Raw genomic sequence first — 12764 nt, 5'->3', positions numbered from 1 at the left:
GATCTCTGATACATTTGGTGGGCCAATAATAGAGTACTGGTGGAAAGGCATGGATGAAAGTTGTGGAAGTTAGTGTGTCATAATGGATAATGAGCTAGTCTTGGAAACAGGGAAACCAGGGTTTAAACCCTGTTTCTGATGTGTCAGTCTCTGGGAAAATCACTTGACTTCTCAGTGATCACTAGTTACTCTTTTGTGATTATTAATGATATTTCTAGCTCTAATTTACTAAGCTTGCTTATTTAGATAAGAATGATTGGAAGAGAAAAGGACACAAAAAGCCTGAGAAGTGGAATATATTGGAAAGGATTCTTTCTTACTTTTAAAAATTATTATTACTATTTTATTCTTATTTTTATTTTAAAATATGATAAATGTTTTTTATTTATTCTTTTTGTTTCTGTTTTTCTTTATTTTTGTGTTTTATTTTTTCTATTATTTTCCTCCTTATTTACATATAATTTATATTATATATTATAATACATATAATATAATTTACATACACACAAATGCACACATTTATACCCACATATAAACATGTGTGCACATATATACACATAAGTATGTATTGTGTTTTTGCTTTGCTCATTTTTGTTTCTGTTTTTGAAGTCAGAGAACCTGGTCCAAATCCCAGATCTGCACTTACTTCTTTTGTGATCTTGGGCAAGTTGCTAACACTAGCACTGAATCTAAACGCCTTTAATTCCCTCTTTCCAAACTCCTTTTCCTCCCATTGACCAATAAGAGCGTTCTAGCCTTTAGGATAGATTTGGGGAAAGAAAATAAGGTAAGAGAGTAAGCATGCATAGTGAGTGGAATGGTGGAAGTAAGAGCAACCTCTTGGAATCTGGGGGTTAGAAACTTGGGAGTGGAACTGCCATCTGGGAGTTGAATCCTGACTTTGGTATGCAGAGCACCTCCAGGACCCCTCTCTGAGCTCTCAGAGAGTTCCAGTTTGTTCCAGTGAGGAAACTAACAAGATCTTGACATGCCTCAAACTTGTGATACTGTTCTGAAGAAACTGAAAAAGCAAGAAAGGGTAAACCAGAACTGCTTAATTTACCCCTGAAGAGTCTTTGTCCTGGGTGGGGTAGAGGTGATCACACCCTGAATCTGACTTCTCCTTTACTCTGATTCTAATCTAGAAACTATTTCTTTCTAGAAATTGGTTCAGTTAGCAAGGGAACATTAAGATCAGAGAGTGTAGACAGTGTAGCCTCAGCTTAGTCGAGGAATGAAGACACCCTGAAAAGGGTCAGATTTTGGGAGATAAGGTAGATTTTATTAGTTTTTAGGGAATATACCTCAACCCACCTTCCTAACCCTTTCCTTGATTATTATATTAAATAAATCTTATTGTCTGAAGACATTGCAGTCAGATTTGATTATAACTGGCCTGAGTCAGATAAAAAAGCCATTTTTGCTCTCTGGCCCTGGGGAAAACACCTTCCCAGACTAGGTTAAGCAAAACCCTAGTTGACCAATCTATACCATCTTTTGATGTGCTTGACCCCCTTCTTTCAAGCCTCTACTTGTTGGTAAGGAGATTTGTGGGAATGAACTCCAGACAACATATCATGGGAATCAAGTTTATAATAAAAGAGCTAATTGTTATTGAGTTGTATCCAACTGTTCATGACCCCAGTTGGGGTTTTCTTCCTTTTTTAGCTCATTTTAGAGAAGAAGAAACTGAGGCAAATTATTGTGTAAGGAAAAATAGCTCCACCTACATTTCCAGCATCTGCCATGGTCTGGTGTTCCTTGACTATAGCCTAAACCACTGTCATCAACATAGGCTAGGAATCTGGCATTATCCTAAATATCTCTAGTACCCCGGCATTAATCATCAGCATGCAAAGCCAGGATGGAGGGCACAGCCAGGAGAGTATCTTAATGGTGAATCAGGAAGCATCCAGCCTGTTTTCTTCTTCCATGTTTGATGTTGGCTGGACTTCTATGTGAGTGTGGCTTGGGGGCCCACATATTGGCCACAAAACAGCAAACTAAAAGGAAAGTAGTCTCTCTCTTTTTCCATCCTTCCCCCCCCACTCCTTTTTGATTAAATAAAATTATTAGATTTATATCCAGTTTCATAATTTTCCCTCTCACATGAGGTTCGGTGATTTACTTAAGGTCATGCAACTAATTAGTGTTTGAGGTCAGATGGGTCTGCCTGACTCAAAGCTGGGCACTCTATCCATTGCATTATCTATCAATTTCTCAAATGGTCTAGCTGCTGCACAAAGTTAATCCTGGCGCTCAGCTCTGTCTTTGTTTTGCTTTACACCCTTTAGCTCAGGCTTCACCAAGATATTAATTAGTTTTAGTTCATTGAAATGAATTTGGCTCACTATAGTTGCCTTTCCCAACTTTTAGGAATTGACTTTTCTAGTCCTGAAGTGTGGGTTAAATTGTGAGGTCATGGTATATGTCTTAGGAAAGGCTTTTCGTTATCTCCACTGTCCCAGTTTAGTCATTCACTCATATCTTGTGCCTTCCTAGTCTATATTTTTGAATATGTGATTCTTTAGCTTAAAGTCTTCATCACTGGCTGAGTCCTAGGGAAGATCCAGCTGTTATTCCAAATCTCTGGAAGAAAAATACAATTTCCCTCTGACTTCCAAAGCTATCTTCTTGGGTCAGGAGATACAATCTTTAGCTATTTCTCTGCTAGAGTTCCCAGAGTATAGGGATTCTTTATCTAGAGTCCCATGAGCTGGAGTCCTAATAAGCTCTCTTGCCTAACCTATATTACTGTATTTCTGGGTTTAGGACACCCAAGTTAGGATGTTTTCTCTTGGTAGTTGCTGAAGAAGACTAATATAGTTTATTGGCAACCATTGAAGAATTCGTTACTGGTAGCTGTCTAGAGAATTGAGCTCTTTATCATTGGTACAAGTTATAAGCTCTTTGTTATTAGTTGTGAAATCATTCTTTGTAATTAGGTGTGGGAAATATCACAGTCATATCTATTAAAGTAGGACAGGAAATAAAACGTACAGGTCAATTAATCAATCAACAAGTATTTTTTATGTTTTTACTATATGCTAGGTATGCTATTAAACCTGGGGATACAACTTAAAGATCTTTGCCTTTAAGAAACTTACAGTCTTTTAAAAGAATTAATGTGTATTTATACCCATGAATTAAAGTATGCTTTATACCCAATGAACAAATAAATAATTGCATTTAAGTTTTAAAAGAGTTAATATAGCTATGAATTTTACATAGATAGATGGAAGATAAGTTTGGAGGGGAAAGCACTAACTGGAGGGATCTGAGAAGATGTGTTTGAGTCAACTGATTCTCAGGGGAGAGAGGGGAGACAGCCAGTGAAAAGGCATGGAAAATGGGTGTTGGAACATTGCATATGAGAAATAGCAAGCAGGCAGATAGAACTGGCTGGATAATAGAGTTAGTAGAGAGGAATAATTTATAAGAAGATTTCAAAGGACAATTACGTGGCTCAGTGGATAGAGAGCTAGTCCTGGAGATGGAAGGTCCTGTTTTCCAATCTGAACTTCCTAGCTGTTTTACCCTGCACAAGTCACTTATCCCCAATTGCCTACCCCTTGTCATTCTCCTTAGAACCAATATTTAGTATTGATTCCAAGATGAAAAGTAAGAATTTCCCCCAAAGAAGGGAAAAGCCTGGAAAGAGAGGAAGGATGAAGGATATGAAGAGATGTAAATATTATACAGAAGAATTTTTATTTGATCCTTGATGTAATAGGGAGCCACTGGAATTGATTGAGTAGAGAAAGTGACATCATGGGACTCATGCTTTAGGAAAATCACTTTGGAGCAGTATAGAAGATAGTTTGGAAGGGAAGATAATTAGTAGGTTATTGTAATCAAAGTGAGAGGTGAAGTAATAATGAATAAGGGTGAGGACTATGTGAATGGAAAGAGATATGGAGAAAGAAACAAGATTTGGCAACTGGTTGTCCTTTTAGAAGATCTCTCAGAATAAATAAGGGGTATGATTTGGAGGGAGAATTATGGGCCTGTTTCCATATTTAGATAAACAATATCCTCTCATCATTACTTTGGAAACAGATTTGCAGGCGGAGGAATTCTCTAGGGTTTATCTGGACAGGCCTTCTTGGAACTGAAGTTGAGCCTCTCACATAGCTGTCTTTCTGCTCCTGGAAGATACAGAAACTATCACTTTCATCTTTTGGCCTGAGGAGGCAGTTATATCAACCTGGGAAGTCTGGAAATAGTATGCCAGGGAAACAAAGTAGTGGCCCCATTAGCAGCAGCAGCAGCAATAATGGAGGATGATATGGATAAGCAATGACTGAGAACTTTGTAGTCCGGGAGCCCCCTCCACCACCTTTGGCACTCCACTTATTAAGAGAATTCTGCAGGAGTTGATAAACAATGCCTATACTGAGTGACCCCTAAACATCACTTTATTGCAGCCTGAAAATGGTTGGCATTATTTACTATTCAGTGTTTCTCTGCTCCTCAGTTAGTTGCTGATTGTTTTTACTTTCAATTGTGGTTTCCCTAGAGAAAGATACTTTTAATTGTCTTTATTTAATGTCTCTGCCATAGAGTATATATGTGTGCGTGAACTGGTGGGAACTAGAGGGACAGGTAGTGGACATTTCACCAGCTGGGAAGCCTTTTGCCAGCCTAGTTACTAGATATTCCTGGAGGCTCAGTACTTTCCCTCTCTGAGCAAGTCACTTAACACTCATTGTTTAGTCTACTCTTCTACTTTAGAATTAGTCTACTCTTCTACTTTAGAAGCAATACACAGTATTGATTCTAAGATGGAAGGTAAGGGAGAGAGAGAGAGAGAGAGAGAGAGAGAGAGAGAGAGAGAGAGAGAGAGAGAGAGAGAGACAGAGAGACAGAGAGATAGAGACAGACAGAGACAGAGACAGAGAGAGACAGAGGGAGGGAGGGAGGGAGGGAGGGAGGGAGGGAGGGAGGGAGGGAAGAGAGAAGGGGGGGGGGTAGGGAGAAGACAACAGAGTCTGGCACTCCCTAAACTGTTGCTAATTAGAGGAGCAAGGCATGGTTGTAGACAATCAATGCTAGTTTTTCCTCCAAGGAAGAGAGGAATGTCTGTCCTTGGCCAAACTGCCTTCCAAAGCGACACCTGCTGGGTACAAATATAATAGTCTTATTTTATCAGACATTTTCAAACTTACCTTGCTCATTCCCCCAGTATGTTAACTCCCACCTAATTCAGAGCCAGAAAGAATCTTAGAGGTCGTATAGTCTAACTCTTTGATAAAGGAAAAACTGCAAGGGAAGTTAAGTGACCTGTTCAAGGTCATATGGTTACCTAGCAGTGTTAGATTTCAAATAATAATAAGTGATATCCCAGAGGAAAAGGAAGCAATTGTAAAGACTCATCATCATATGAATTATATCAAAAGAGTAGAGCTGGGCTTTTGAAACTTGTAAATGTTGCCTAGGATGTTAGAACAAGGGCGATTTTCATCTGAGGGATAGGTTGGACATTGGTAGATCTCAAAAATCTCGAAGTCAATAATCCTAAATTCTTAATGCTGGTACTTTCTCCCTGGTGAATATCTCCACTTTGTCACATAGTTTGTATATTGGCTGGTTCATTAGATCGTGAATCTCCTTGAAGATGGACTGTTCTTTGTATCCCCCCACCCACCTACCCCCCAGCCTCAGTACATAGTCTAGCACAGAGCTGGTGCTTAATAAATGCTTTTTGGCCAACTAAGATAACCTGGATAGGTTTGTGGTTTATTTTTTAAATTGCCTATTTACACCAAGTTGTTCAATCATTTCAATCATATCCAACTCTTCTTGAGTCCATTGTGGGTTTTCTTAGTAAAGATTCTGAAGGGGTTTGCTATTCCCTTCTCTAGCTCATTTTACAGATGAGGAAACTGAGGCAAATAGATTTAAGTGACTTTTCCAGGATCACACATCTTGTGAGTGTCTGAGGCTGGATTTGGGCTTGGGAAGATGAGACTTTCTGACTCCAGACCTGCCACTCTATCCACTGTGCCACTTAATAGACTTTTAGATAGGCTAGCAGTAGGAGTCTGATAGCAGGTCCAGCCAAAGACAGGCAAGTAAGAGAGATCCAGGAGAAGGTTGCAGGACTCATCCATAGAAATTGAGGCTCAGGAGAAAGAATTCTAGTCCTTAGGAAGACTGGGAGGGAGAAGCAAATAGGATACTAGCTTTAAAAGGAGTGAGAATATTCAGTAAATAAACAAAACAGGCACACAAGTGCAAAAGGACATGACAGAGGCAACCTATCACAGGAACAAGGTTCTTAGGAAGGGATAATATTAGGGTAAGAATTCAGAGTGGTTGGTACATCTGAATTGTGTAGTACAAAGACCCCTGGAATAGGATTCAAGAGATTTGTATTCTAGCATTGGCTCTACCAATTAACTAGGTAAATTCAGAATGTCACATTCTTTTTCTTGGCTTCAGTTTCCTTTTCTGAATGATGAAGGCATTAGCCTAGGATTCAGAGCCAGAAAGAATCTTAGAGGTCGTATAGTCTAACTCTTTGATAAAGGAAAAACTGCAAGGGAAGTTAAGTGACCTGTTCAAGGTCATATGGTTACCTAGCAGTGTTAGATTTCAAATAAGCTGTCGCCAAACTTAGTCTTTTATTCCAGTGATGTTAAACTTAAAATAGAAATGGATCCTTGTAGGTTACATATTGACTTAGAGAACCACACATTAAGATTATCTATATTATAATTTTATTTTGTTAAACATTTCCCAATTGCATTTTAATCTGATTCCAGTGGTACTAATAAACTCTTCAGTTACTGACCAAGAATTTGACAGCTCTGTCTTACTCCATCACGCTGCTTCTCTAGATGGCCTCAAGGGTCTCTTGCAGAAGGAGCACTTTATGTTTTTATGGCACACATAGAAAGCCTAGCACACAGAGAAACTTCTTCTAAGGAAGGAACTAGACAAACTGGAATGAAGTCAAGATGTAGGCATCAAGAACTTTGAGGTTTGAAGCTCCCGAGATGGAAAGCACCCCATTTTTTGTTCATATGTATTATTTGCACATTGTTATTATTATATATTATTTATATAAATCTTACTATCTTGAAAATAATCCTTAAAATAATTAATAAAAAGCAAAAACAGTTTGGATTTGGAAAAATTGTGTCCAGCCATATTTATTCCTTCCTCAATCTATTACCACCGTTTTCTAAATGATACTTATTTTTATGGGCATTTAAGTTTTGCGGTCACTAGAGTGATGAACCAGGAGCCAGAATGAACTGAGTTCAAATCTAGCCTCACACACTTCTTATGTGATACTGGGCAACACACTTAGCCCTGTTTGCCTCAGTTTCTTCACCTGTAAAATGAACTAGGGAAAACAATGGAAAACTGTTCCAATATCTTTGCCAAGAAAACCCCAAATAGTGCAGAGTCCAACACAACTGAAATAATTGAAAAATAAAAACATATCTTTATAGACTGTGACCATATGAATCTCTCCTATGGGAAACAGAGTTTTTCTAACAGCCAGCATTATAATGGATTAAAAAGAAAAAGGGATTAGAAAGAAGGAAATGATTGCAAATTCAATTTATTTAAATCTATGATCAAATTATATGTTGTACAAAAATATAACTACTAGAGTTGTTGCCATGTAAATACAATTCAACTTATTCCATTTGGACTTCATTGATTCAGGAACTGAGAAATACTTGGATAAAAGCTGATCTGAAATTTGCCTTTGTTTTTTCTACAAAGTAATAGTTTGCTAAAGAATTTAATAGCACAAATACTTTTGCAAGGGGAATGTTTAAACTGTGTAAGAGAACTATGTTTTTTTCAACATTCTCAGAAATATGTCTCTAGATACAAACAATTTAGAGCAAAATATTTTATTTATTCCTCAAAGGAAATTCTCTAAGGAATTCCATAGACAGAAAAGAAGTATGTGTGTATCTGTGTGTTGAGTGGGGAGAATCTTTTCATGAGGGCAAAAAAAGGAAGAAGGAGCAGAGTTTAAAATGAACTTCATTAGTAAATCTATTTATGGCACTATGGGACTTCTCTAAAACATTACTATTCATACCTCCATAGTAATTCAGATAGGCCCAATCCTTGAGAATTAATGAGATTTTGCTAGCTACATTTCAATTCATTATAAACACCAGATTGTTTTATTCAGCTAAAGAGATAAGATTGGAAGAAAATTCAGTTTATATATTATCAAGTTGCTAGGGATTCCAATTTTTTGTAGTAATATGAAATGTACACAATGAACACTTTGCAACATGGGAAGGTGCAGAAAATGACAACATTTCCAAATGGATTTATTGAGAAATAGTAAAGATGTACATATTTTTACAAGCTTTTAATATTAATTTACATTTCTTTAAATTATGTAGGCCCCGATATAAACTATACCTTACTAATAATGCATGATAGAGACCCTCAATTTTGATTAGTTACGATTTCCAAAATGCTTCTATTATTGGGAGTCAAAATGCAGCTTTGGCTCATGATGCTTAAGTTTTCCTTTAGAGAGACTAAATAACCATATTCACTCAGAATGTAGGCTTGTCTTAAGCAAGTGTGCTGAGAGGGAAGCAAATTCATAGGGAAACATGCTATGGCTGCTATTTCACATATTCATTTTAGAAGAGACTAAGATAATCAAATCCAGAGTGACATTCGCTACCTATTTCTCTGTGCATAAAATTGCATGTGTTTCTAAATGATGTTACCTCCGGCCTTGATCTATACAATTTTACTGGTATAAATTAACTTACTTCCATATCCTAAGGTACTGACCACCTAAATTTGGTTACTGTAATTATACTTTATTAATATCCTGAAGTGCAATACTAAACATGGTTATTATTTCTAGTACTATACAAAGTCCATATTTGTACAGTAGTTGAAGACCCACTTCATTTATAGAATGTCATTCAAAATAGTTATAACAATAAGGCACAATCTCCAATATTTAAATAGTATGTGGCAATTGCCACCATTTTTTCTTTTATTTTTTCTAAGTTTAGAAAGGGGAATTGTGTGTATATATGTCTGCATATATGCACGTGCAAATGTGTGTCTGTTTGTTAGGATTAGGGGACATTCTTTGCCTAATATCAGAAAGATAAAGTTACAGTTTGAAACATATTCAAAGTCTGATTCACTGCAGTGCTCGACTGCCCTCATGTATAAATGGAGGAACCAATTGTTGTCAATCTCATCTTTGCTGTGATGGCTCTCAGTCTGTTTTGAGCATGACATAGTGAATAAGATACATATAAACCAGAAATTAGAGGTGCCACAAGCTCTCTGTTTCTTTACCCTTTCTAGGAACATTCCTTGCAGTTTGGCAACATTAGAATTCCTTTCTTAGCATGGAGAAGAATGCAAGCTTTTGATTTAGCATTATTAGAATACTGTCATTCACGCGTGTCTACTGAGCAATTGTATAAGGTTTTTATGACTTGCAGGAATAAGTCTTTTAGGATTTCCATACATGAGATCTCTCTCATGCTTAGTAAATTGACTTCAATACTGGGTAAAATGGTTTCACTTTGTTAAACTATTTCAAGCCGAAGAACTTGTACAAAGTTTCCTCAGTTCAGCTCTACTGAGGGCTGGTATGCCAGGGATAAAAATATTCAAATAGTACAAAATTCAAAGCTTGAGTTCAGGTTTTATGGTGGCTTGACAGTCTTCTACACAACTTGATTTCATTCTCTCTCTGGCTTTTGTAGACAAAAGGCCCATTTTCAGCCTAGAAACGTAAAGGCATTTTTCTAAAATCATATTTGGGTCACTAGACTGGTATCATCATTCTCTAAGCCATGAAAGTTTGTCACTTTAAATCTCAAACTGGCGTAGTGAGTCATGGGCTTCCAGTTGATAAAGTAGGATCACTTAGGTGGCTGAACATTAGACAAACCTTTAACAGAGAACTGTGGGTACAAGAATCACCCAGATACTTTGATTTCTTTGGACTCTGAAATAAGGACCATCAGGGGGAAAATATCAGAAAGCAACAGGAGAACCTCTACTGTATTACCAATCTGGGTCATTCATGAAAAGGAAGCAAGCACACAGGCACAAGTGAGGAGGATTCTCTTTGTACTTTTACAAGACCCAGAGAGAAAGAAAAGGGTAACACACAAGCCTTCAAAAGTCAAAAGATAAATGAAAAAAAATATAAGAACAGGGTTGACTCTAATAAAATATCATTTCTATAACATTGCCAAGATCAGTGTGATATGTTGAATTATCTCATACTCCTCTATGGAAAGCTCACACAGTTTTACTTTCCCTAGAGGCCATTTCATATTAGGGGCATGTATCTCACTTAAACAATTGGAGACACTCTGTTTTGGGGGAGGGGGAATACAAATTTACCTTGCTTTTCTACTTCAGCTCACTCTATAAACAGGGTCAGAAGACCTGTTCTTGGGTGACAAATATTGGTTTTTCATGAGGGTAGTTTTCCCTCCATGACACACATCCCTAAAGAACTCAAAACAGTGCAAAATAACCACAAATATGGCCCTTGGTTTTCTCATGCAAAAATATAGTAAGTGCTCAAGACTTAAACATCCATTTCACTTTCAAAGCAAAGGTCCCCAATATCATTACAATCTCCCCCAAACTTTCTACTTCTGTTTGGATGAGCTATTATTTTGTCTGGTACTATCAGTGGAATTATTCGGAATCCAAATGAAAACACAAACTTTCCTTTCCCCCCTCCCTCTCCCTCACTGTGACAAATACTTAATTGCTATTTGATTCAGTCTTGAGCTTTGATAACTTGAATTTGAATTTTGGTCATGTCAAGAATTATCACAAAAGTATTTTTTTTCTTTATCTACAGAGTTTTTAACCAAAGTTACATCTTAACACACAAACACTGTCTTGTCTTGTCTTTAAGGCACAGCACATCAGTATGCACATTCTGTTTGCCAAACTTATAAAAGAGACAATATTATACTCCCATTTCTCCCTCCCTTCCCCCACCCCCCAAAAAGAAAGAAAAAATTGCATCCATTTCCAAAGTCAGCTGCTAATAAAGTCACAGTAAATTATTTTCATCAATAATTTACACAAATTACAGGTCTAGACAGAATTGTCATTATACAGTCTGAGTGCATTCCGATTCAGATTTTCTGGGTTAGGGAGGCTAAAGTCTGATTCAAACCTCAGTGCTGAGAATATATCCCATATTGAGGAATGTTGTTGAACACCACTTTGTCAGACGGGAAATGTGTGTTGCTGCTTTGCCAACATAAGAGTTCTTTGCTAAAGCTGTTTAACTCCAGTTAGGACTCATTCGGTGTGTACCAGCAACCTCCACAGTTTTATAATTCATTAAAGTGTTGCACAAATAAGACCATAGAGCTTCCTTTCTGTAGCACTAAAGTTTTAATTCCATTCAGCAATCTGAATTCTTCCTTCTGGAATTTTCATTCCAAATATGATTTCATCCTTTAAGACAATTTATATGTGTAAAGCCAGAGGCATTGAATCACACATAAAAATTCAGTGTACTTGAGATACATATAAAAAAACCAACAAAAACAAAAATGGATCTCCAACAATAGAACAGAGTTACAAATATTCTAGTTCCAATGCTTGATGTAGAGCCAAGAGGTCTGAATGACTTGATATCCTCCAAAAAGGCATGTTGTGCTGTGGTTATTAGAAGGAGGAGGGTAGGGTAGTTGAGGGAGGGGAAAGGAGAGGAAAAAGAGATCATCACCATGGTCCAAGGAAATTACCATTGTATACATAGTATGCGAAGTCAGTCAAGTTCCAAGGATGTACTTTAGAGGAAGGATTAAACTTGAAGGGTTTGGTATTGACAAAATGGCATCATGAACATCATAAAGAAATAGATCTGAACTGTATTTGATGGATGACAATAATAAGAAAATATCAGAATCCTCTATGCTGTTTTTATTAATGTTCATTTTCTTTGAAATAGCTGGTGACTACTTCTAGAAAAGGAAAAGCAATGCTTCCAACATTTTTGAAACAGACTTGTATACTCATTCATGGATAAGCAAGGTCTAGTCACTCATCAAACTCTCTCCTTTAGAAAAGGGAAAGAAAATTACTTTCTATTCTGTGAATTATAAAATGGTATTTTTGTTACAAATGGATAGTGATGTGAAAAGCATTGCTTAGAAAAAGAAACATTAACGTGGCCTTCATCTGCAATGCCAAAATTCATCCTTAGTTGAAAATAGTGATTTTTTTCATTATATTACTGTTGGGAGACTGAAAAGAGGAAAGTGAACTTATACTCATAGGTGTATGGCTTGATAAATTCTAAAAATGCTTTAATCTGCTATGGTATTTTCCATCCCCATATCTGTAATTTTACTTTAAATTCAATGGAGAAGTACTCTTTGCTAGAAATATTATTCAGACTAATTGTAACTTTTGGAGTAATTGAGAAAATTTCAAAATAAACCTTATTTTGGTAAAAAGATACAATTTACATTTTACAAAGTTTTGAAATTTCCTAATATTTATTTCTACTCAGCTCAGATCTATTTGCAACACGCAGAATAGTTGATGGTTTTTCTGCACATGCATTTACAGCTACATCCCAAGAAAAAGCATGCATTTTGGGATCTAAAGAAACCAACCACCTGTTTCCAAACAGAATTCTAGGGTTTTACCATCACCATTTCTATACCTACATAAACAACCATTTGGAAATAGCATTCAAAGGAGATTTTTGGTTTATCTTGACATATCATATGCTATCCCAGTTG

At 36.8% G+C, this 12764-nt stretch overlaps 1 protein-coding gene across 19 annotated transcripts in view; it reads right to left on the bottom strand.

The window, feature by feature from the left end:
• Nucleotides 1–8278: 8278 nt before the first annotated feature.
• EYA4 (EYA transcriptional coactivator and phosphatase 4) overlaps nucleotides 8279–12764 on the bottom strand; it is a 378081-nt gene continuing 373595 nt past the window's right edge. For all 19 annotated transcript variants that reach the window (XM_056818816.1, XM_056818809.1, XM_056818808.1 and 16 more), the window contains one exon: nucleotides 8279–11670. In XM_056818816.1, the coding sequence (XP_056674794.1) occupies nucleotides 11590–11670 (81 nt within the window). In that variant the 3' untranslated portion in view covers nucleotides 8279–11589. The remainder of the gene's footprint in view (nucleotides 11671–12764) is intronic.

Source organism: Monodelphis domestica, chromosome 2 (assembly GCF_027887165.1).
Source record: "Monodelphis domestica isolate mMonDom1 chromosome 2, mMonDom1.pri, whole genome shotgun sequence".
NCBI lineage: Eukaryota > Metazoa > Chordata > Mammalia > Didelphimorphia > Didelphidae > Monodelphis > Monodelphis domestica.
Note: the sequence above shows the minus strand (reverse complement) of the source record. Positions and strands in the feature narration are given on the sequence as shown.